Source organism: Panthera onca, chromosome C2 (genome assembly GCF_046562875.1).
Source record: "Panthera onca isolate mPanOnc1 chromosome C2, mPanOnc1 haplotype 2, whole genome shotgun sequence".
NCBI classification, from domain to species: domain Eukaryota; kingdom Metazoa; phylum Chordata; class Mammalia; order Carnivora; family Felidae; genus Panthera; species Panthera onca.
The window spans coordinates 121,301,650-121,326,345 of NC_138347.1; the positions used below are offsets into that span (position 1 = coordinate 121,301,650).

Here is a 24,696-nt window from a genome sequence, read left to right on the forward strand (position 1 = left end):
GATGGATAACATTGTGTTAATAGTGGGGGGAAATAATCCAGCCCAAACCATCACGCTGTTTATTAAATTATGGGTTAATCTTTTTACAAGTACTATAAGCATAAAGAGAGGCTTAAACTTCCAGAAGGGATTCTTTGTTGTTGGATTCGAGTCAGTTTTGGTATATGAAGAAAAACTTAAAGAATTCCAAAACAATAGTTTATTTTTCATTTATTTGAAACATGGATTGAGTGAGATTTAGGGAGACATTTCTTTCCAGAGAAGAGGGTTAAAAAGGGTTACTAAGTACATTGCTGAAATGGAGACAACCAGCTTTGGCTTTTCCTGGGTCATTCATTCAACAAATAGCTGAGTGCCTGCCGTGCATCAGTCACTTTATCTCCGAAGTGAAGAAATGTGATTGTTATTCAGATTGGCTTAATAACATAATTTGTTCAATAGTATTTTTACTCTGTACTCTTTGGTACAGAATTTGGTTTGATGAAACTGTCTTTGATTCTTACCATCTTGAGGAATTTTTTTTTTTTTTTTTTTTACTGAAGAACAAAAAATAATCTCTTAAAGGCAATTTTATGATAGATTTAAAAAGGCTTAAAACTTGGCTTATCAAAGTGCTGTCTTTCACAGATGTTTGATTTGTGTAGTTAACAACAACAACAACAAAAAGAGCAAATGTTCTAAAGAGTTACCAGCTACTCTCTTAAGCAGTATTTAAAAGATGGTAAGACTAAGTCACAGTGATTCAAAAGCTAGTCCTGGGAGGAAGGGGCTGGGAAGAGGAATAGGTTGTGGGAAGATGGTGGTGGTGGTGATGATAACAGCATAGTTTTTGGTCTCTCTGAATCCACACATAAAAACAAATGAAGTAGGTAGCAAAGTTTGAAATCTACGGAACATTTATGACAAAACCACATAACATCGTATCCCTATGAACCCAAATATAAGTAGGTGAGGACAAAATACCAATAGTTTCTAGCCCCAGTTGGTGTTGGCATCCCTGCAAGAGAAAAAAGGAAGTAATGAGGCAACAGCTGATGGACCTGAGAACAGGAGAACTGCAGAATATTCACTAAAAGACTGTGTAGGCCAATTACATAGGAGTATTTGTAACTAAGGGGTTTTAAAGGATAGGACTATTTGGCCTCCTGTGAATTCTCGTAACTGACTTGCCAAGGCATCATTCTGAGGCAACTACAGTAAAAGAGAAAACAGATATGCCCCCTATACAAGAGCAGACACTTTAAAATGGAAATGTCAGCTTGTGTTTCCTTCTATGCAATTTGTAGCAAATGCATAGAAGCTTGGCTTTAAAATTGCAGGCTCTAGCATAACAATGTGCATGCACTTAACACTACTGAACTGTGCGCTTAAAAATGGTTAAGATGGGGGCGCCTGGGTGGCTCAGTTGGTTAGGCATTTGACCCTTGATTTTGGCTCAGGTCATGATCTCATGGTTCCTGAGTTCAGGCCCCACTTTGGGCTCTGTACCGACAGTCCAGAGCCTGCTTGTGAGTCTCTCTCTCTCTCTCTCTCTCTCTCTCTCTCTCTCTCTCTCTCTCTCTCCTCCCCCCACTTGCGCACTCTTTGTCTCTCTCAAAATAAGTAAACTTAAAAAAATGGTTAAGATGGCAAATTTTATGTTACGTATATTTTACCACAGTTTTAAAAATTGAAGGCACTAGAGTATGCATTATGAACAGGAACAAGGGAACCAAAATTGTTGAGAGGGTGGAACTTTATATATTAAAGTGCCTTAGTATGTGAACAGATAATACAGTATGTCTGTGGTATTAAAATTCCATTGGAAGATATTGATTAAGAAAAAACAAGTATTAAGAACTACCTGGAAGAAGAGCAATAATGAAAGAAAGATTAAGAAACACTGCTCTAATGCAGTTCAGCTTGGTTTAAAATTTAGCTCCAACATTTCACTAGCTATGGGTGAGTGACTCAGTCTTCTTGTGACTCAGTTTTCTCAACTACAAAATGGAGATAATAATACTAGGATTGCTATGATTACATAAGTGAATGCACATACAGTTGATTCTTGAAAATGGGATTGAGAGCACCGGCCCCCTCCAAGCCCCCACACAGTTGAAAATCCAAGTATAACTTTGACTCCCCCCAAAATTAACTACTAATAGCCTACTGTTCACTGGAAGCCTTACTAATAACATAAACAGTCAATTAACACATATTTTGTATGTTAAATGTATTATATACTGTATTCTTACAATAAAATAAGCTAGAGAAAAGAAAATGTTAAGAAAATCATAAGGAAAATACATTTACAGTACTGTATTGTATTTATTGAAAAAAGTCCACATATAAGTAGACCTGTTAAATTCAAACACATGTTGTTCAAGGGTTAACTGTAAAGCATTTAAATCTGTCTAGTACATGGCAAGTGCTTAACAGATCTTAGCTATTATAATAGCACTGTACTAGATTGTAATCACAAAGAGAATTGCGTATGTTCCAAGAGTTTATAATCTTGGTTGTATGACCTTTGTTTTGTAAGGGTTAAGTTTTCATCATTATATATATGTTCCTCATTACAACTTCATCTTTTGTAGTACATAATAGATCTTAAGTAAGTTTATTGAGTGAATGAACTTATTAACTTTAGCATATTATATAACCTATAAAGAATACATAGTATATAAAAACATTGCATATTAAAATATATGTTATGGGGCGCCTGGGTGGCGCAGTCGGTTAAGCGTCCGACTTCAGCCAGGTCACGATCTCGCGGTCCGTGAGTTCGAGCCCCGCGTCAGGCTCTGGGCTGATGGCTCAGAGCCTGGAGCTTGTTTCCGATTCTGTGTCTCCCTCTCTCTCTGCCCCTCCCCCGTTCATGCTCTGTCTCTCTCTGTCCCAAAAATAAATAAAAAATGTTGAAAAAAAAATTTAAAAAAAAATAAAATATATGTTGTATATTTAGTACGTTTTAAAACATGCATATTAAAAAATGAAGCAACAAAATCTTGGGATTGTTTAAGATAAATAGGATTAAAGAACTGAGAAAAAAGAATTGCTAACAGCTCTTTTGAAAAGTAAATTTTATATTGTCTTTATGAAAAAGGCATTTTGTAGCAGCGCTAAACAGGATACAAAGTTATACTAACAAAAAGAAACTACTGTTTTGAGAATAGTAGATACTAAAATGTGAATACTTAACCACAATTTAAAGCAGTGTGAATGAAGTGAGTGTTGGGGTACCTGGGTGGCTCATTCAGTTCCACTCAGGTCATTGATGCCAGGGTCAATGCCACGATCAAGCCCTATGTTGGGCTCCGGGCTGAACATGGAGCCTGCTTACGATTCTCCCTCTGCCTCTGCCTCTGCCTCTGCCTCTGCCTCTGCCTCTGCCTCTCCCCCCCCCCCCCCCCCAACTCACACTTTCTTTCTTTCTGTCTCTCTCTAAAATTAAAAAAAAAAAAAGTGAGTGTTACACATGTGCTGTCACATTCAATAAAGGCAGAGCTTCATTTTTTGATTATTAAATATTTTTTATTTGCTACTCTGTGTCAGGCAGTGTGCCAAGAGTTCTAAACATGACCAAATGCTTAAGTATAATGTCCTTTCCTGCTAGCAGGACATTACATTAAGCATTCAACAAGAATGTATAGCGCATGTAAATGTATGTGCCTGGCATTCTTGTATGCATTGGGAACACAAAAATAAGATATGACATAGAGAAAGAAGCATCGTTTCCCCTTAGGTAAGTAGGGGAAAGCTTTCAGACAAAGATATTTACTTACGCTGGATTGCACCTGTGTGGCTTAGTTGGTTAAGCTTCCGACTTCAGCTCAGATCATGATCTCGCAGTTCGTGGGTTGGAGCCCCTTGTCAGGCTCTGTACTAACAGCTCAGAGCCTGGAGCCTGCTTCAGATTCCGTGTCTCCCTCTCTCACTACCCCTTCCCCTGCTCATGCTCTGTCTCTGTCTCTCAAAAATAAGTGCTAAAAAAAATTTTTTTTTTAAGATGCCTGAGCTGGATCTTGAAAGTTGAATCAAAATCTACAAGAGCAGCAGAAGAAAGAGCAAAAGGAAAGAAAAGTGTTTCAGGAAGTAGGAGCAGCATCTGTAACATCACAGGGGTTTTAAACAGCCCAGTACATTTAGGGCTTTCTAAGGAATGTACTGTGTGTAGTTAGCTTGTGGAATATATATGGAAACAGGAAAGAATATGGAATTGGTGGGAGAGAGAACAGCCAAATTATACAGAACCTTTTGTGGCATTAAAGGTTTAAGGTATCATGTGGGTTTAAGTAAGGAAGCAACATGATCAGATTGTTTTGGAAAAATGGCCACGCTGTGATGAGAGAAAAAACTAAGCAAGCAGTCCAGTTGGAAAACTGAGGGCTTGAACTAAGGCAGGCGATCTGGGGATGGAGAAAATGATGAGATTGCCCAAGACAACGGGAATGATTAGGAGAGCAAGATGATAGGAACATTTCGGAAGTTAAATTTAAAAAACAAAACCTCAGTGATTAATTAGATACAAGGGTGAGGAGAGGTGAAAGTATAAGATAACCTCAGAACTTCTAATTTATAGATGTAACAACTCAGTATTATGTGTTTTTTCCCCCAAGTTTTATTTAAATTCCTGTTAGTTAACATACTGTGCAGTATTAGTTTCAGGTGTAAAAATTACTTCCATACAACACCTGGTGCTCATCACAAGTGCACTCCTTAATCCCCATCACCTGTTTCACACATTTCCCCCCCCCACACACACACACACCTACCTCCCCCTCTGGTAACCCTTAGTTTGTTCTCTATAGTTAAGAGTCTTTTTCTTGGATTTCTCTCTCTCTTTCTGTCTCTCTGTCTCTGTCTCTCTCTCCCCCTCCTTCCATCCCTCCCTCTTCTAGTATTTATGTATTTTTGAAGGAGCAAAATTCTATTGCATGTTCTCATTTTCTTCACTGCGAATTAGCCAGTGATTACTCAATCATTATGTATTTTTTTTTTTTACTAATCTGAAACCTAAGAGAATTTTTAAAATTTCTTTTCTAAAAGGACGATTACAGGTTTTTTTGCAGATTATAAAGGTTGTGCCCATTATGTAAATATAATACAGAAAGATGTAAAAGCTGTTACATCGTCCAAAGGAAAATAAAAAACAACTGAAGGGCACCTAGGTGGCTCAGTCACTTGAGCGTCTGACTCTTGATTTCAGCTCGGGTCAAAGCCCTGGGGTCGTGGGATCGAGTCTCACATTGAGCTGAGTGTGGAGCTTGCTTGGGATATTCTCTCTCTCTCTCTCTCTCTCTCTCTCTCCCTCTCCCTCCCTCCCTCTCCCTCCCTCCCTCTCCCTCCCTCCCTCTCTCCCTCCCTCTCTCCCCCTCCCTCTCTCCATCCCCCCCTCTCCCCCTCTCCCCCTCTCCCCCTCTCCCCCACTCCCCCACTCCCCCACTCGTGCATTCTCTCTCTCTCTCTCAAATTAAAAATTTTAAAAACCCTGAAATCCCATCATCTAAGGTTAACTATCAGTAACATCTTGTTTCTATATACTCCTAACCTTTATATGCAGATACACATGTAGATAAATATTTTCTATAAATAGGATAATGTACCTGCTGTTTTATAGCCTACTTTTATCATTTGACCATCTGTATTATACATACTAATGTCAAATATGAATCTCTATCATAATTTATAATTGCTGTGTCATATTCCATTGTGTGGAAGGATGTACCATCATCAGTTTCCTGTTATTAGGTGTTTTAATTTCTTTTTTTATCTTTTCCAAACAGTACTGTCATTAATATTCTTATGCTTACATTTTTGTGCATATTTTTTATTATTTCTCAGAATAAATTTCCAGTAGTAGAAATCCTGGGTCAAAGATGTATATGCTTCAAATTTTGATATATACTTTTGTATTAGTTACACTAATTTATATTCCCATCTAGACTACTGGATGTAAATGCCATTTCTCTCTCTCTTTTCTAGCCCTTTGATTTTCTTCTTCTGTAAAATGGGGAATTTAAATATTTCTCTTTTATTATATCATAATTTAGTGAGATAATGAATGTAAATATTTGGCCCAACTTTTGGCACCTAATAATAAGTGCTTAATAAATGCCAGGTATTACTTTTAATAACATGAAATATCCATTTCCCCACAACCTGACAATAACTGGGTAACGTCATTCTTTCTAATCTTTGCTAACATGATCGGAAAAATGACATATGTTTTTTAATGTTTATTTTTGAGAGACAAAAAGACAGAGCATGAGCAGGGGAGGGGCAGAGAGAGACAGAGACACAGAATCTGAAGCAGGCGCCAGTCTCTGGGCTGTCAGCACAGAGCCCGACGCGGGACTCAAACCCACAGACTATGAGTTCATGACCTGAGCTGAAGTCCGACACTCAACTAACCCAGGCACCCCGGAAAAATGATACATTATTTTAATTTGAAATTTGGGGATGTTAAACAATTTTTCATGTGTTTATCACACTTTAGTGTCTCTTCTTTTTTGAATTGCTGTGCATTTTCCATGCTTTTAAAATTTGCTCTTTTTCTTATGTACATTTGAGAAATTTTTGTATATTGGGAATGTGGACCTTATCCTGATTGGTAAGCATTTCCCTGCATTTTGTCATTTTCAGTTGATCTTGTTCATGGCACTTTTTTTTTTTTTAACCTTATAGAGGTAAAAATACATTTTTAGATTGCCAACTTCACCATTTGGTTTATGATATCTGGCTTTCTCCACCCTAAAATTACCAAAATTTTTGTATATAGTTTTTTTACTTATATTTCTCACATTAAAATTTTTAATCCTTCTGTAATTTAATACATCTTATATTTCCAACTGTTTTATTTCCAAATTGTTAGTTAGGTGCCCCATCCCTTTCTTTCACTGGTTTAAGATGCCTCTTATATACTACATTTCTGTATACACTTGGACTGCTTCTAAACTATTTGGTTCAATCAAACCTTCATAATTCTTAATATATAAAGCAGATTTCCTTCATTACTTTTTAATGTTTATTTTTGAGAGAGAGAGACAGAGTACAAGCAGGGGAGGGGCAGAGAGAGGGAGACACAGAATCTGAAGCAGGCTCCAGGCCCTGAGCTGTCAGCATAGAGTCCGATGTGGGGCTCAAACCCTCGAACCATGAGATCATGACCTGGGCCAAAGTCAGACACTTAACTGACTGAGCCACCCAGGCACCCCTCCTTCATTACTTTTTAATATTCTTCCTTGCTTGTTTATTCTCCTAAGGAAAGTGGAATCACTTTGTAAAGTACCCCCACCCCCTCAAAAAAATCACCTTGAGATTTTGATCCAGGTTTTCAGATTTCTTGAAGCAAACAGTAAATCTTGAATGTACTTTTATTTTATTTTATTTTACTTTATTTTATTTTATTTCTTTCTATAATTTATTTATTTTTATAGTTTACATCTAAGTTAGCACATGGAGCAACAACAATTTGAGGAGTAGATTCCTTAAGCTCCTTGCCCATTTAGCCCATCCCCCCCTCCCACAACCCCTCCAGCAACCCTTTATTTGTTCTCCATATTTAAGAGCCTCTTATGTTTTATCCCCCTCCCTGTTTTTATATTTTTTGCTTCCCTTCCCTTGTTCATCTGTTTTGTCTCGTAAAGTCCTCATATGAGTGAAGTCATATGATTTTTGTCTTTCTCTGACTGAGAAATTTCGCTTAGCATAATACCCTCTAGTTCCATCCACGTAGTTGCAAATGACAAGATTTCATTCTTTTTAATTGCCGAGTAATACTCCATTGTGTATATATATATATATACACTTAGATATCCATAGTTGGTTATAGTAATGATTTCTATCATTTTTCTGTTTTTTAGATTCCTGAATTTGACAACTTGTACCTGGACATGAATGGAATCATACATCAATGTTCCCATCCTAATGATGATGATGTTCACTTCAGAATTTCAGACGATAAAATCTTTACTGATATTTTTCACTACTTGGAAGTGTTGTTTCGCATCATTAAACCTAGGAAAGTGTTCTTTATGGCTGTTGATGGTGTGGCTCCTCGAGCAAAGATGAACCAACAGCGTGGGAGGCGTTTTAGGTAAAGCATTTGTGGTTTATTTGAGAATACTCTTTAGATTAATAAAATGTATTATTTTAAAGATAATTGGCTTAATGCAATGCATCTTCTTTTCATGTTTCTTTTCTGCCTAAATTCCCCCAGAAATGGAAATAACTGATTATGTCACATTATATCAGTCAAGTAAACAAATTAGTAACTGAAGTGAAGTGTCATTCTCAAAGCTGTGTTGGGCTGTGTAAAGTTACTATTGTTTTCATTCGTAAATTTTTAAACTTCTCCTTGATAATAGTGGTACAATTGACCCTTGAATGCAGTGGTCAGAGGCACCAATCCCCGCGCGTATAAAATGTGCATATAACTTGATTCCCCCAGAACTTAACTACTAATAGTCTGCTATTAACTGGAATCCTTAGCAATAACATAAGCAATAAACACATATTTGGTATGTTATGTGTATTATATACTGTATTCTTGCAATAAAGTAAGCTTAGAGAAAAGAAAATGTTATTAGAAAAATCATAAGGAAGAGAAAATAGATTTATAGTACTAAACCATATTTACTGAAAAAAAATCAGCGGGGGCGCCTGGATGGCTCAGTTGGTTAAGCATCTGATTTCGGCTCAGGGCATGATATAACCGTTCATGAATTCAAGCCCTACATTGGGCTCTCTGCTGTCAGCATGGAGCCTGCCTCAGATCCTCTGTCTCCCTCTTTCTTCCCCTCTCTACCTCACTCATGTGCACTTTCTCTCTCTCTCTCTCTCTCTCTCTCTCTCTCTCAAAAATAGACATTAAAAAAAAAAATCTGTATACAAGTGGACCCACAGAGTTCAAACCTGTGTTGTTCAAGGGTCAATTGTAGTAGAGAAAACTCCACTAGTAGTCTGCCCTGAACCAGAGAACTATAAAGTGAAATGAGAGATTGTTCTAATGGAAACATCGTTGACAATTTAATTCAACAAACATTTGTTAAATGCCTAGACTGTGGGCTAGATGCTGACTCTGATTGAGCATTGGTCCAAATTGGTTAGAAAGGCAAGTGAGACTAGAAAATGATTGGTGGAGTATGAGAAGAGAGCTGAGTTAGGACATTTGAGGTATTATCCACCCCAGTGTGTGAGGTGAACAGTAGGAAAAGTAAAAATGAGAAAAGGTACATAGAGTTTTAAAGTCAAAATCCTGGACATGTGAAATAGTTTTTAAAAACAATGAGATCATGTTGTGTCCTTATTTACGAGTAGGATAAGTAAAGTTAAGAAGGATGTTAGAATTGATGGAAAGAAACCCTGAGTTCTGTGTGTTTGATGGGTTGTTAGCATAATGAATCCTTTCATTACAACAGCAGGTAACGGAGTGGAAAGGGCACCTGTGAATAAAATATGGAAATGATCAAGGAAGGTAGGAGTGCACCTTGGAGAAGGCTAGCAGTGAGAATGGGAAAAGGATGGAAAAAATACTGATTTAAATATCAAAAGAGGAAAGATCTTGAAGATACTGGAACACCTGTGAAAAAAATTTTTTTAATATTTACTTATTTATTTTGAGAGAGAGAGAGAGAGACAGCATGGTGCATGTGGGATGGGGAGGGGCAGAGAGAAGGAAAGAGAATCCTGAGCAAGCTCAGTGCCGACAGCACAAACCGTGAGATCCTGACCCAAGGCAAAATCAAAAGTCTAGACGCTTAACTGAATGAGCCACCCAGGCGCCCACTGTGAAATCTTTTTTTTTTTTTTAAGTTTATTTACTTATTTTCAGAGAGAGACAGAGAGAGAGAGAGAGGGGCAGAGAATCCCAAGCAGGCTCTGCTGTCAGTGCAGAGCCCAACACAGGGCTCGAACCCTTGAACCATGAGATCATGACCCAAGCCGAAACCAAGAGTCGGACACTCAACTAACTGAGCCACCCAGGCACCCCATCTGTGAGATCTTTAAAGACAAGTACCATCTCTTGGTAAATTTAGAGTCTCAGGTACCAACCTAGACTTACTTAATTTGAATCTCTAAAAATTGGGCCCTGGAAACCATTTTTACCAGATTCCCCTGGTATTTGTTAAACTAATTTGGGGGAGCTATTGGACTAGAAAATCTAGTATTGAGAAAGGATTATATAAGCCCACTGTGTTCAGTTGCAGAAATAGAAACCTGGCTATTTTAAGCAGAAGGGGATATAATGCAAAGAATTAGGTGCTTATAAAAATCATTTTAAGAGCCAAAAGGATGGGAATTTAGGTGAGCCTTCAAGAGTGACTTCAGAACAGCACTATAGAAGTGAACCCACAGTGGCACTATTACTACAGCATTCAGGAAGGTGAGGAGTTCACAGGCCCCCACCAGAAGAGGTGGTTCCAGGAATGTATTCCTTTATCTGTGATCCAGGGATTAAGAAGGTACTACCTGAACTATTGGCTCCAAAAATAAATCACTTTAGTTGTAATTCAGCGATCAGGAAGCCACCACTGTATCTGTTAGCTCCAGAGCCCCAGTGTATCTGGTAGATCTGCCCTGCCCCTTGCTTCTCAGCACCTATGAAACTACTGAATATTGGGAACTCTTCTATTATTGATAAAATACACAAATCCTATAAACCCAGTGCCTCAACAATCATATACACTTCAGCACACAACACTTCCACCTTCCAAATCTTTTATGGAGGTATCTGACGGAATCTAAGTTATATCCTTTCACCTAGCTGCAAGGAAGCCTCAGAATTTAATTTTTTAGCTTTCTAACCTCTCCCCTATCAGAAGACAAACTAGGAGAATGAAGTGGATGTTGAGGGCCAATCCACCATAGCCATCGAAAGCATTTACTAAATATTGTGCTGACACAATATTGAGTGACATTGAATCCTCCAGTCAGCTTTTTCTCATTTTCCACAGAGACTATATTATCCATTCATAATCTTTTAATTACTTATAATCTTTCTGCATCTCTTACTCATTTTAAAATCTGCTGCTGTCTGGCTTTCATCCCTACCACTAAAATTCCCTTACAAGATTACAAATAGACTTTGTATGGCTAGAATTCTCTCTGTATATTACTTCATTTATTTATAGTTTTTAACAATGTTGACCATTCTTTCTTTCTTGAACTTCCTTTCCTTGACCTTTATGTAACCACACTCTCTCTGACTGCACCTTCTTGATCTCCCTGTTATCTTCTCTTCCTCTGCCTTTTTCTTAAATACTGATTTTTCTTAAGGTCCTGTCCTTGGTCCTGAGAGATCCTATCCAGTGGTTTTAATTACCGTGTCTATACTGATGACTCCCAGATATCTTCTTGGTGGATATCTCTCTCTACAACTCCTGTATATCCAAATGTCTCCTAAATATCTCCTTTTAGATACCATAGATACATTTCAGGCTTAACATGTTCAGAACTGAACTCCCATTTCAAAACTGCCTTCCTTCTGTTTTCTATTGCAGTGAATAATAACACCATGCAAATAGCTGCTCAGCCAGAAAGTCTCAAGAGCAATTTGGACGACTTCTTCCTCATTCTCTATACCTACCTCCTGTTTATCCATTCTCTTAAATTTGTCATATATATTTCCTTCTTTTCATCTTTACTGCTATTGTCTCAGCCTAGGCTACCGTAATCTTCCACCTGGATTGCTTCAATAGTCTTTCCTTGTCCCTGTCCCACACATTCTGTATATTGCAGCCACATTAAACATTAGGGCTGTTAACTTTTCTGTCTCCCCACTAGAGTGTAAGCTCTGTGAAAATAGGAATCCTTTCTGTTATATCTCCAAAACTTGTCACATAGTAACATTGAGTAATTGTCCAGTCAAAGGAAGGAAGGAGAGAAGAGAGCAAAGAATGGCTTCTATTAGAGAAATTACAAATAAGTTGATATCTTCAGAGTTTTTGCTATCTTGAGGGGGTTGGTAAGAGAGAGAAGTTACATATGAAGAAGAGTTATTTATCATAGAAATGCAGTTCCGCAGGCACAGTAGATAGAGCTAGTATCAAGTACATAAAGCAGAGCTTCCTAATGTAAATGCCACATGGTATACAGTGTGCCACAGACGGGTTACAGGAGAAGCAGAACATTGGGAATTGGGATGCCTATTTTCAAACCTAGGTCCATCTGACTCTAAAACTCACGTTTCTTTCTAGTAAATCTTGTTGCTTCAATAGTGACACAATTTTGGCAAATCATGATGGCATTAATGTTACTAGGCTTTGATTTTAAATGTTTTTTATGTACCTTCTTAGTGCAGCGGGCAGCGCTTCAGTCTCATGAATGTTTTTTATGAGGAAACGCAAATTGTGCTCAATTGCAATTACAATTTTACAATTATTTTTATGTAATATTCTTAGAGATCATTTTAATAATGTGCTTCCTGTTTGATATTATTAGTCAGTGTAGAATGTATATATAATGAATGCTTAATGCTCTACTTTTGAACTTGTAGAATCGATTTGCTATATAGTTAAGAGAATTATAAGTATTTATATTGTTCTGGGTCAGTTTTAAAAGATTACTTTGGGGCACGAGGGTGGCTCAGTCGGTTAAGTGTCCAGCTTCAACTCATGATCTCACGGCTCAGGAGTTTCAGCCCCGAATAGGGCTCTGTGCTATTCAGCTCAGAGCCTGATGCCTGCTTCAGATTCTATGTACCTCTCTCATTCTGCCCCTCCCCCACTCATGCTCACGCACTCGCTCTCTCTCTAGAATAAATAAACATTAAAAAAAAATTTTTTTAAAGAATTACTTTATAAGTATTTGTAATTTTCTGTATCAATTTTATACTGTTGTAATGTTCTCCTTCTATAGTTATCTGAAAAACTCAATTCTTTAAATAAATAAAAACAAACAATTCTGAGGCTCATCTTTATCAATTATAATCATTTCAAAACTTGTGTTATGTTTTGAACCTCAAATTGGTTAATTAATATTTTAGTTACAAAAGCATCTAAATAACAGTTTACTTTATGTAAAGATCTGTACTTTTCCCCAAAAACCTTAAGATATTTTTTCCCTTAACATTTAAGGTCAGCAAAGGAGGCAGAAGACAAAATAAAGAAGGCATTAGAAAAAGGAGAAACTCTTCCTACAGAGGCCAGATTTGATTCCAACTGTATTACACCAGGTAAATTCACTGAAAGAAAAATTTTGAGAGATTTAAATGTAAATGTAAATATTTTTTCAGATTTTTTTTTCTGGTCTCTATTTTGTCCTTAAGATTCCATTTGCGGTTTTCCCAGTTGTGTCTTCTCATGAGATATCTTGATCACCTTGATTATAAGTGCTCCTATGAAGACCCACTGTACGGATTTACAGATGTTGATAAGAGCAGCTGTGGATAGGACTCTCCCAGATCCAGACTTCTAAACCTAGAAGGATCTTACAAGATCCGTGCTACTCCCACCATTTGTTTGTATGAAAACTGACTCAGTGAGGTTGAGTCACATCCATGGAACTAGCCTGTTACGTAGGATAAGAAACCCATTCTCCTAGTCCGGAGCACTTACTATCACATTTCTTAAAGGCAGTTAAAATTCTGTGACTTTAAGAGTAAATTAATTTATTAGTATTATAACTTTAAATTAGTTTTATATGCAACAACATACTCTGTACTTACTAGAGCTTTGTCTAACATCATTATAATCTTCTACTTTGAAAAAAACTTAAAATCTTATTTTTTTTCATGACTTCTTTACTAACTATGGTAATTTTGTCTTTCACTTAAGTGTTCTTATCATACATTGGTTGATTTAATGACCAGTTTTATCCTGATGTGGTTTAAGACCGTGTTGCCTTTGACTATTGACCCTCTGGACTTTTCCTGAAACATAATCACTGTAAATTCAGTTTCCAGAATAATAATTTTCCAGGTAAACAGTAATAATAATAATAGTTGTTGTTGTTGTTGTTGTTAGTAATCTGATTATAGCTACAGGCCTTAAAAAACATTCAGAAGCCAGCAGAGGAAATAGAAGATTGAGATTCATTAGAGTTGAAACTCTGCCCTTGTGTGAAGATACTGAAGCATAGTTCTCAGGCAGTAGTAATATTTCTTGATTTAGCTACATGAAATTAACTTCATTTTAGGGTGAGCAGTGAAATGAGAAACATTGTAATATTTGCTAGGGAAAGGCATGAGGGCTTTTCCTCTGGAGGAATACCTAGCTATTCCTACCCAGCTGGATACTCAGATCCAATTTCATGTTGTTTCTGGGAACTCATTCTTTTTTATGTCTCTCTCAGATTAAATTTTTTATTTTTATTTTTTTCAGATTAAACTTGTTAAAACTTTTTATTTATAGGGACTGAATTCATGGCCAGGTTACATGAACATCTGAAGTATTTTGTAAATATGAAAATTTCTACAGATAAATCGTGGCAAGGAGTTACCATCTACTTCTCAGGCCATGAGGTTATTATCTTTTTTTATTTAAAGATATTTTTAAATTTAATATTCTAACGCACAGCATATTACCACATTTTTTTTTAACATGTATTTAGACTCCCGGAGAAGGAGAACATAAAATCATGGAATTTATCAGATCTGAGAAAGCAAAGCCAGATCATGATCCAAACACCAGACATTGTCTTTATGGTTTAGATGCTGACTTGGTAGGTATAACATTTATTTTTATTACAACCTTATGCCATTTTAGTTAAATATCTAAGAGACTTTCATAAGAAGCTTTCTGGCTGTAGAAACAAATATTGGAAACATAATAATGGTTGCTACTTCTGCCATTAGCACAGTTCAAAACAATTAGAAAATGAACTCTTTTGGGGCATCTGGGTGGCTCAGTCAGTTAAGCGTCCAACTCTTGGTTTTGGCTTAGTCATGATCCCACAGTTCAAGAGTTCGAGTCCGCATCAGGCCCTGTGCTGACAGTGCAGACCTGCTTAGGATTCTCTCTCTCTCTCCCCCTTTTTCTGTCTCCCCCCAGCTCATGCACACGGTCTCTCTCAAAATACATAAATAAAATTTTTTAAAAAAAGAAAACTCTTGCCATAATTTATGATTAGCAGGTCTCTGTAGTTAGTGTTCACACTTGACTGATCCTTGTGCTATGAATACTCTGCCGTGGTCAGGGTAGAGGGGCCTTTTTTTTCAACCTTTTTTTTTTTTTTTTTTTTTTTTTTTTATTTTTGGGACAGAGAGAGACAGAGCATGAACAGGGGAGGGGCAGAGAGAGAGGGAGACACAGAATCGGAAACAGGCTCCAGGCTCCGAGCCATCAGCCCAGAGCCTGACGCGGGGCTCGAACTCACGGACCGCGAGATCGTGACCTGGCTGAAGTCGGACGCTTAACCGACTGCGCCACCCAGGCGCCCCATGAGGGGCCTTTTTAATCTCATGCTTGATACATAACTTTTAATAATACCTGATCTGATAACTCCATGACCTAAATAACTTTACTATACTTTTTTCATTTAAACTTTTTATTACAGAAATTTTCAAACATAAAGTAGAGAAGTTATAAAATAATGAAACTTCCTATAGGCTTTATCCACCTTAAATGATTTTCAACCTAAAATAAATACTCTAAATATTAAATTACTTTCCTTTTCTTATCCCTAACCATCTATCTCCTTTCTCCTACTTCCCTTGACTCTTGAAGTGTATCCCAGACATTATATCATTTAATCTTTCTCTAAAGAAGGGTTGTTTGAAATAAATAACCATAATGCCATTATCATACATAAAACAAAAATTAATAATCACTGTTTAATATACAAATAACCATTTAGTATTCACATTTTCCTGATTGCTTCAGAAATGTTTCATCTTGTTTTGTATGAATTAGGTCGAAATAAACAATATATGTTGCAGTTGGTTGATATGTCTCACTAGACTATTTGAATGACTTACTTTGGACATTAGAATACTATGTGAGAAGGGCTCCTGGGTGACTCATTTGATTCAGCGTTCCATTCTTGATTTCAACTCCAGTTGTGATCTCAGGGTTGTGAGATTGAGCCCGCATTGGGCTCAGTGCTTGCACAGAGTCTGTCTTAAGATTCTCTCTCTCCCTGTCTGTCCCTACCTTGCTTGTGCACGCACTCTCTTTCTCTAAAATAGAAAAGGAAAGGAAAGAATACTATATGAGAAAATTAAATGAAGATGACCTTTTCTAGTTTTTTGTTTGTTTGTTTAATTTTCACATAGTAGAGGTATTCTGGCCTCCAGAAGAGTCTTAACATTCCTCTATCATAGAAAAGCTGCAACCTCCAGTTTTTTACCCATTTCCCCCATGGTGGATGGAAAGGTGTGAAAACCTAGAGAAGGTTTTGGGGATTTTTGTGGAGGGTGGGCCGGGTGGTAGTTACAACGGTGATGTGAGTCTAAGGTAAACATTTTTTCTTAGAAAAGTGCATTCATTTTACACCATTCACAACTTATGAGTGGATCAGATTTTGATATTTATATAATGTGATGTTTTTATTAAATAAGCCTCTTTTTTTCTACATAGAAATGTTTTTAATTTAATTGTTTTTATGAACCTGATACTATAAAAAATGAGAGAATAGAAACATTTTTTAATCATTTTTCAACAGATTATGCTTGGATTAACAAGTCATGAGGCACATTTCTCTCTTTTAAGAGAAGAGGTTCGGTTTGGTGGCAAAAAGACACAAAGGTAAATCATACTGCATATATGTTAGAAGAAAGAAGAGCAATTAAATTAAGAATAGTGACCATTTAACAGATACATGATCTGTAAAGATTTTCTCCCATTCGTTTTTATTCTGCTGATAGTGTCATTTGATGCACAAAATTTTTAATTGTGACGATGTCCATTCTTTTGTTGCTTGTTACTTTTAGTGTAATATCCAAGAAATTGCCAAATCTAATGTTGTAAAATGTTTTCCCATTTTAAGAGTTTTGCAGTTTTAACCCTTACATTTAGGGTTTTGATCCATGTTGTTAATTATCATATTTGGTATGAGGTAAGGGTGGACTTCATGCTTTTGCATGTGGATATCCAGTTTTCGCAAAATCATTTGTTGAAAAGACTGTCTTTTCCCCTTCGGTGGTCTTGGCACCGTGGTTGAAAATCATTTGACCATATATGCAGGGGTTTTTCCTGGGCTCTGTATTCTATTCAGTTGATCTCTGTGTTTTTCTTTATGCCATTACCACGGTATTTTGATTACTGAAACTTTGTAGTAAGTTTTGAAATCAGAAAGGATGAGACCTCCAACTTTGTTCCCCTTTGTGAGGATTATTTTGGCTGTTTGGAGTCTCATGAGATTAATCATTTTTAGGATGGATTTTTTGTTTGTGAAAAAAATGTCATTGGGATTTTTTGTTTGTGTGAAAAACCTGACTGGGATGGCATTGAATGTGTACATCCATTTGGGTACTATTTACAGTTTCATAGTAAGTCTTCCAGTTCATCAATACAGAATGTTTTACAATCATTGTGTCTTCTTTAATTTCTTTTGACAGTGTTTTGTAGTTTTGGTGTGTAAGTCTTTTACTGTTTTTTTTTTTTTCTTACTTGTTTTCCCTTTTATTTAAAAAGAATTTTTTAATGTAGTCACCATGCTGTACATTATATCTCCAGGACATATTTATCGTATAACTGGAAGTTTTCACCTTTTGCCACCTTCACCCATTTTGCCCAGCCCTCACTCCTCTACCTCTGGGAACCATCTGTCATTCTCTGTGTCTATGATTTCAGTTTTTTGCCTTTGATTTTTTTCTTTTGCCTCTTTGGTCAAGTTTGTTCCTAAGTTTTTTACTCTTTTGGGTGGTATTCTAAATAGAATTGTTTCTTAATTTCTTTTTTGGATTGTTTGTTGCTGGTATGTAGACACAGCTGATTTTTATGTGTTGATCTTGTATCCTACAATTTTGGGAGATTCTATGGGATTTTCTGTATATGGAATCATGACATCTGTAAACAGAGATAGTTTTGCTTCTTATTTTTCAGTTTGTATGCCTCTTATTTCTTTGCTTGCCTAATTGCCCTGGCTAGGACTTCCAGTATAATGTTGAATAGCTATAGTGAAAACGGGCATCCTTGATCTTAGGAGGAAAGCTTTCAGTCTTCTAACGTGGAATATGATATTAGATGTTTGTTTTTCATAAATTCATTTTTTCATGTTTAGGAAGTTTCCTTCTATTCTTACTTGGCTAAGTACTTTTATCTTGGAAGGTATTGAATTTGACAAATGTTTTCTTTGCTAGTTAATTGTATGGTGATTTTCCTTTGTTTATTAATGTAATTTATTACATTTATTTTTTTACATTGAGCCATCCTTGCATTCCTGGGATAGATCCACTTGCTCATGATACATAATCCTTTTAAAATGCTGTTGTCAGTTTAGGGACAACTGGCTGGCTCAGTCAATTAAGCGTCACACTTCAGCTTAGGTCATGATCGCCCAGTTTGTGGGTTCAAGCCCCACATCATTCTCTGTGCTGACAGCTCAGAGCCTGGAGCCTGCTTCAGATTCTGTGTCTCCCTGTCTCTCTGCCCCTCCCGTGCTCATACTCTGTCTCTCTCCCTCTCTCTCTCTCAAAAATAAATAAACATTAAAAAAAATTTTAAATGCTATTGTCAGTTTATATTCTTACTTCTGGTTAAGCTTGAAGTATTGACCAATAGCTAGGAATATAGGCCCCTATACCAAGCCAGGGAAAGATAAGAAGAAAGAAATGATGGAGCCTCATCATTGAAGCTTTTGTCTGTACTGCAGTAGGCAGAAAAGTGTATATACTCAATTATATGTATGCTTTCTGCTCGTGGCCAGCCTTAAATGGGCCAGAAACCACTGGTTTCTTAAATCTGTTATCTATTATTTAGGCTTTCTTAATTCTGAGAATCTTTCCAAAAAAAGCATAAGGCAGACCAATTATTTGAACTTTATTATAATTATACTTTTATCTTTTATCTTTATCTTTAGCAACCCTACAGCTTTCCTATAAATTACATGCCTGGATTATAAGAATTAATTATCTTCTAATGATAAGTTTTATTTTAAGCTTCGCTGCATTTTTAAAATTTTATTTTTAATCTTTATTTATTTTTGAGAGAGAGAGAGAGAGAGAGAGCAAGTGGGGGAGGAACAGAGAGATAGGGAGACACAGAATCCCAAGCAGGCTCCAGGCTCCGAGTTGTCAGCACAAAGCCCGATGGGGCTCAAACTCACAAACCACAAGTTCATGATCTGAGCTGAAGTCTGACATCTAACCAACTGAGCCACCCAGGCTCCCCATCCTCGCTGCATTTTTAAACTTGAACCTTAAAGACACAACTAACTCTGTGTTGATCATCTCATTAATTACAGGGTATGCGCACCAGAAGAAACCACATTTCACCTCCTACACTTATCTTTAATGAGAGAGTATATTGACTATGAGTTTTCAGTATTGAAAGTAAGTATTAATATAGCTGTGGTACAAAGGAACTGTGTAAGTAGAATTTCCGTACAAGTTGACTTTTTCTCCATTTTGCTATAGGACAAGATCACATTTAAATATGATATTGAAAGGATAATAGATGATTGGATTTTGATGGGATTTCTTGTTGGCAATGATTTTATCCCTCATCTACCTCATTTACATATTAATCATGATGCACTGCCTCTTCTTTATGGAACATATATTACCATCCTGCCAGAACTTGGTGGTAAGAAAAGTTTAATATTTTTTTTGAGGCTACTTTAATTTAGCACTCACTCACCTAACCGTAAAAATGTGACTCATTTATTAGATTATTGCATGCACAGCTAAAGTAGGAAAAAAATTGGGGGTTTCTTTTGGTCTAAGACACTAAGCTCTGAGGTTATAATGTTCAGTGGTTCACAAGCAAAGAAAATGACAAGAGTTAAGCAGCCTCATTTACTGATACCTAACTAATCTCTGCCTTTGATTATTTAAGAAAGCCAGTACAAGATATAAAATGAGGGAAAGAGGGATGCCTGGGTGGCTCAGTCGGTTAAGCGTCCAACTTCATGAGTTGAACTTAATATCTATTATAATTTATACTTTTCTTTTATCTTTATCTTTAGCTACCCTAAAGCTTTCATATAAATTACATGCCTAGATTATAAGAATTAATTATCTTCTAATGATAAGTTTTATTTTAAGCTTCGCTGCATTTTTAAAATTTTATTTTTAATCTTTATTTATTTATTTATTTATTTTTTTTTAAAATTTTTTTTTTCAACGTTTTTTATTTATTTTTGGGACAGAGAGAGACAGAGCATGAATGGGGGAGGGGCAGAGAGAGAGGGAGACACAGAATCGGAAACAGGCTCCAGGCTCCGAGCCATCAGCCCAGAGCCTGACGCGGGGCTCGAACTCACGGACCGTGAGATCGTGACCTGGCTGAAGTCGGACGCTTAACCGACTGCGCCACCCAGGCGCCCCTAATCTTTATTTATTTTTGAGAGAGAGAGCAAGTAGGGGAGGAACAGAAAGACAAGGAGACACAGAATCTGAAGCAGCCTTCAGTCTCCGAACTGTCAGCACAGATCCCGACGACGGGGCTTAAACTCAAAAACCACAAGTTCATGACCCTGAGCTGAAGTCTGACACCTAACCAACTGAGCCACCCAGGCGCCCCATTCTCGCTGCATTTTTAAACTTGAACCTTAAAGACATAACTAACTCTGCGTTGATAATCTGATTAATTACAGGGTATGCTCACCAGAAGAAACCACATTTCACCTCCTACACTTGTTGGAAACGTAGGAGGATTATTATGTGAACCTGGAATTTATTTTGCTTCAGTTCTTACATATTTTATATTACTGTCACATGAGTGTCTTAGAAACTAGCACCAGTTATATTGCCCAACACTTGAGTGTTTTTCTTGATTAGTAGAATGTCAACATTCAACATTTTGTAAAAAGAATTTTGTGGAATTGTTTTGAAAAAATAATGTTAGCTTTTAGTACAAATTTAGTTTTTGTTCCTTTTAGGTTATATTAATGAAAATGGCCATCTCAACTTACCTCGATTTGAGAAATACCTTGTGAAACTATCAGATGTAAGTAACTAGTTATTATTTTCCTGTCCCAGGGTAGCTATAAATGGTCACAAACCAATTACATAATACTTAAAGAAAAAGTTTTGGTACTTCTACTCCAATTGATCATTCTGTATAATTTCACCTATTATTTTTATTTTTAATGCTTTTTGATTTTAACTTTCATAATAGTAGATGAGGTTCCCATGTGCATAAAAAAGTAACATTCTTTGATATCCTATGCCCCATAAGTAGCAACTATTAAAAGTTTCATTTGTATTCTTTCAGACATACTTCAGTTATTTTTAAATGAATTTAAATATTTTTGTATAGTTTGATCGGGAACACTTCAGTGAAGTTTTTGTGGACCTAAAGTGGTTTGAAAGCAAAGTTGGTAACAAGTACCTCAATGAAGCAGCAGGTGTCGCAGCAGAAGAAGCCAAGAACTACAAGGAAAAGAAAAAATCAAAGGTGTCTGTTTTTTTAGGTGTCCTTTCATTTTTTTAGCTGTTAAGGTAAAACTGGTATTCCATGCTTCTCACTTTTCTTCTTATGATTTTTGTAGTTGCCTCATTTCATTTTCATTTTTTATTTTCTTCCATGGAACATTTAAAAAAAAAACTGGTTTCTTCTCTATTAGATCCTATCATTTAAATCTGATCTTTAAAAATCAACTTCTTTTTTTTTTTTTAATGTTTATTTTATTTTTGAGAGAGAGAGAGAAAGAGACAGAGCTGAGCAGGGGCAGGGCAGAGAGAGAGGGAGACACAGAATCTGAAGCAGGCTCCAGGCTCTGAGCTGTCAGCACAGAGTCCGACGTGGGGCTCAAACTCACAAGCTGTGAGATCATGACCAGAGCCAAAGTTGGACTTTTAACCGACAAAGCCACTCAGGTACCCCTAAAAATCAACTTCTTTTTAACCCTTGAAGAATATTCTCTTTTCTTTGCTCATCCATTCTACTAATAAGTATAGCAAAACTTCTAAATATAAGTGCCCAGAAAATCAGTTATCTTTTGTAAAATGTGGGTATTTATATAACATTTAATATTGATATGTTAACTAGATCAGTGATTTTTCTATAGAAATAATTTATATATAAAATATACCAATAGGCTTGGTAAGAGTAATATAGCACAATATCTAATAAATGTTAGGTGCTCAGTAAATGAATAATAGAATCATTCACAATATGCTAATATCGTACAAAGCGTTAATAATAAACTCTAAAAAATGTCTTATATGTATTAGCTTGGAAAATAAACTTCTTCTGAAGTTTTCTGTATTTCTGAAGTTTTGGGGTTCTGATAAAACTGAGGAGTTTGCTGTACTCTCCTTGCTATACTGGTTCTATTTAGGCTTAAGCCAAGTAACTCTTGCTCCAGGAAGAGCAGTTACCCTGATTTTCTCTAGTGTAGTCCTAATTGGTTAGCTTTCCTTATTGGAACTTAGGAGCAGTCAGTTTGCATTCTACTGTGTTATTTCTCTTAAGAAAACAGGCTCAGCAACTTCTTGGGAACGTGTACTCAAAAAATTATACATCAGTAATCCCTGGCTGTACCCATCTCAGCTCCTTCCTTAAGCTTCCCAAGTCTTCAGGCATATATAGTTAATGTTAGAGACACTGGCAAAATGAGAAGAACTAGAAGAAGAGCCCAAGCGCTAGCAGAGGCCCTAGTTTGGATGAACAAAAGGAAATGGAGATAAGGGAATAGGAAGAACTAATGAGAGTCACTGGCAGTAGATAGGCAATCAGAAAATAAAAGAAAAGTTAAGATCACTGGGAGGAAAAACAGATGAGCAGGATGTGAAGAATGTGATGAGATGAGAGAACTATAGAAAAGCAAATGAGTCACATGAGAGAAAAATTTGGAAGTGGAGAATATAACAAAGTTATAAAAATGACAGAATCCAGGGGCGTCTGGATGGCTCAGTTGGTTAAGCCTCAGACTTCGGCTCAGGTCATGATCTCACGGTTTGTGAGTTCCAGCCCCACATCAGGCTCTGTGCTGACAGCTCGGAGCCTGGAGCCTGCTTTGGATTCTGTGTCTCCCTCTCTGCTCCACCCCGCTTGTGTTCTGTCTCTCAAAAAAAAATAATAAACATTAAAAAAATTAAAACAAGGGGCACCTGGGTGGCTCAGTCGGTTGAGCGTCCGACTTCGGCTCAGGTCATGATCTCGCGGTCTGTGAGTTCGAGCCCCGCATCGGGCTCTGTGCTGGCAGCTCAGAGCCTGGAGCCTGCTTTCGATTCTGTGTCTCCCTCTCTCTCTGCCCCTCCCCTGCTCATGCTCTGTCTCTCTCTCTGTCAAAAATAAATAAACATTAAAAAATTAAAACAAAGAAGAAGAATGACGGAATCCAGGGATATGGAAAATATGTACTATCTATAATTGTAGGAATCAATTATAAATAAATAGATTATGTTAACACAATAGATGAGAATTACCCATTACATATTTTTGAGAAATTCAACATGATAAAGACTTAGCGAACAAGTGATACAAAACCAAAAACATTTACACAGTATTTGAGGATTATTTTTATTTATTTACTTTTTATTTTGAGAGAGATCACATGCAGATATGCACTGGCAGGGGAGGGGCAGAGGGAGAGAGAGAATCTTAAGCAGGCTTCACACCCAGCGGAGAGCCCAAAGCAGGGCTCGATCTCAAAATAGTGAGATCATGACTTGAGCCAAAATCTGAAGTTGAATACTTAGCCAACTGAGCCACCCAGGCACCCTGAGGATTATTTTTTAAATGAACTTTTACAGTGTATCACTAAAGGGTCATTCAGTTCTTTTAAATATTTTTTAAATCTTCCTGTTAAATGTCTTACTTTGAAATATATCTTGATATATTGATTTATAGGTATAATTAATTATAAGTGTGATATTATAATTAATTATTATATATGTTTATAATTATATAATTATAATTATGTTAATAATAATTATATTGATTTATAATTTTTTTAGGGCCAGGAAACCTCCTCCATATGTTGGGCTGCTTTATTTATTTTTTATTTTTTTTACTTAACAGATTTTTATTTAATTATTTTTTAATATGAAATTTATTGTCAGTTGGTTTCCATACAACACCCAGTGCTCATCCCAACAGGTGCCCTCCTCAATACCCCTCACCCACCCTCCCCTCCCTCCCACCCCCTATCAACCCTCAGTTTATTGTCAGTTTTTAACAGTCTCTTATGGTTTGGCTCCCTCCCTCTCTTTTTTTTCCTTCCCTTCCCCCATAGTCTTCTGTTAAATTTCTCAGGATCCGCGTAAGAGTGAAAACATATGGTATCTGTCTTTCTCTGTATGACTTACTTCACTTAGCATAACACTCTCCACTTCCATCCATGTTGCTACAAAAGGCCATATTTCATTCTTTCTCATTGCCAAGTAATATCCATTGTGTATATAAACTACAATTTCTTTATCCATTCATCAGTTGATGGACATTAGGCTCTTTCCATAATTTGGCTATTGTTGAAAGTGCTGCTATAAACATTGGGGTACAAGTGCCCCTATGCATCAGCACTCCTGTATCCCTTGGGTAAATTCCTAGCAGTGCTGTTGCTGGGTCATAGGGCAGATCTATTTTTAATTTTTTGAGGAACCTCCACACTGTTTTCCAGAGTGGCTGCACCAGTTTGCATTCCCACCAACAGTGCAAGAGGGTT

At 36.7% G+C, this 24,696-nt stretch overlaps 1 protein-coding gene across 4 annotated transcripts in view; it reads left to right on the plus strand.

Annotated features, from left to right (window-relative positions):
- XRN1 (5'-3' exoribonuclease 1) overlaps nucleotides 1-24,696 on the plus strand; it is a 119,324-nt gene that overhangs the window by 1,193 nt on the left and 93,435 nt on the right. For 2 of the 4 annotated variants that reach the window (XM_078432277.2, XM_078432278.2), the window contains exons 2-10: nucleotides 7,845-8,077; nucleotides 13,059-13,156; nucleotides 14,334-14,443; nucleotides 14,533-14,643; nucleotides 16,585-16,667; nucleotides 19,327-19,414; nucleotides 19,499-19,667; nucleotides 20,965-21,032; nucleotides 21,345-21,482. In XM_078432277.2, coding sequence (XP_078288403.1) covers nucleotides 7,845-8,077; nucleotides 13,059-13,156; nucleotides 14,334-14,443; nucleotides 14,533-14,643; nucleotides 16,585-16,667; nucleotides 19,327-19,414; nucleotides 19,499-19,667; nucleotides 20,965-21,032; nucleotides 21,345-21,482 — 1,098 coding nt within the window. Of the gene's footprint in view, nucleotides 1-7,844; nucleotides 8,078-13,052; nucleotides 13,157-14,333; nucleotides 14,444-14,532; nucleotides 14,644-16,584; nucleotides 16,668-19,326; nucleotides 19,415-19,498; nucleotides 19,668-20,964; nucleotides 21,033-21,344; nucleotides 21,483-24,696 lie in introns of those variants that run through there. The other 2 variants (XM_078432279.2, XM_078432280.2) reach the window with 2 other exon arrangements.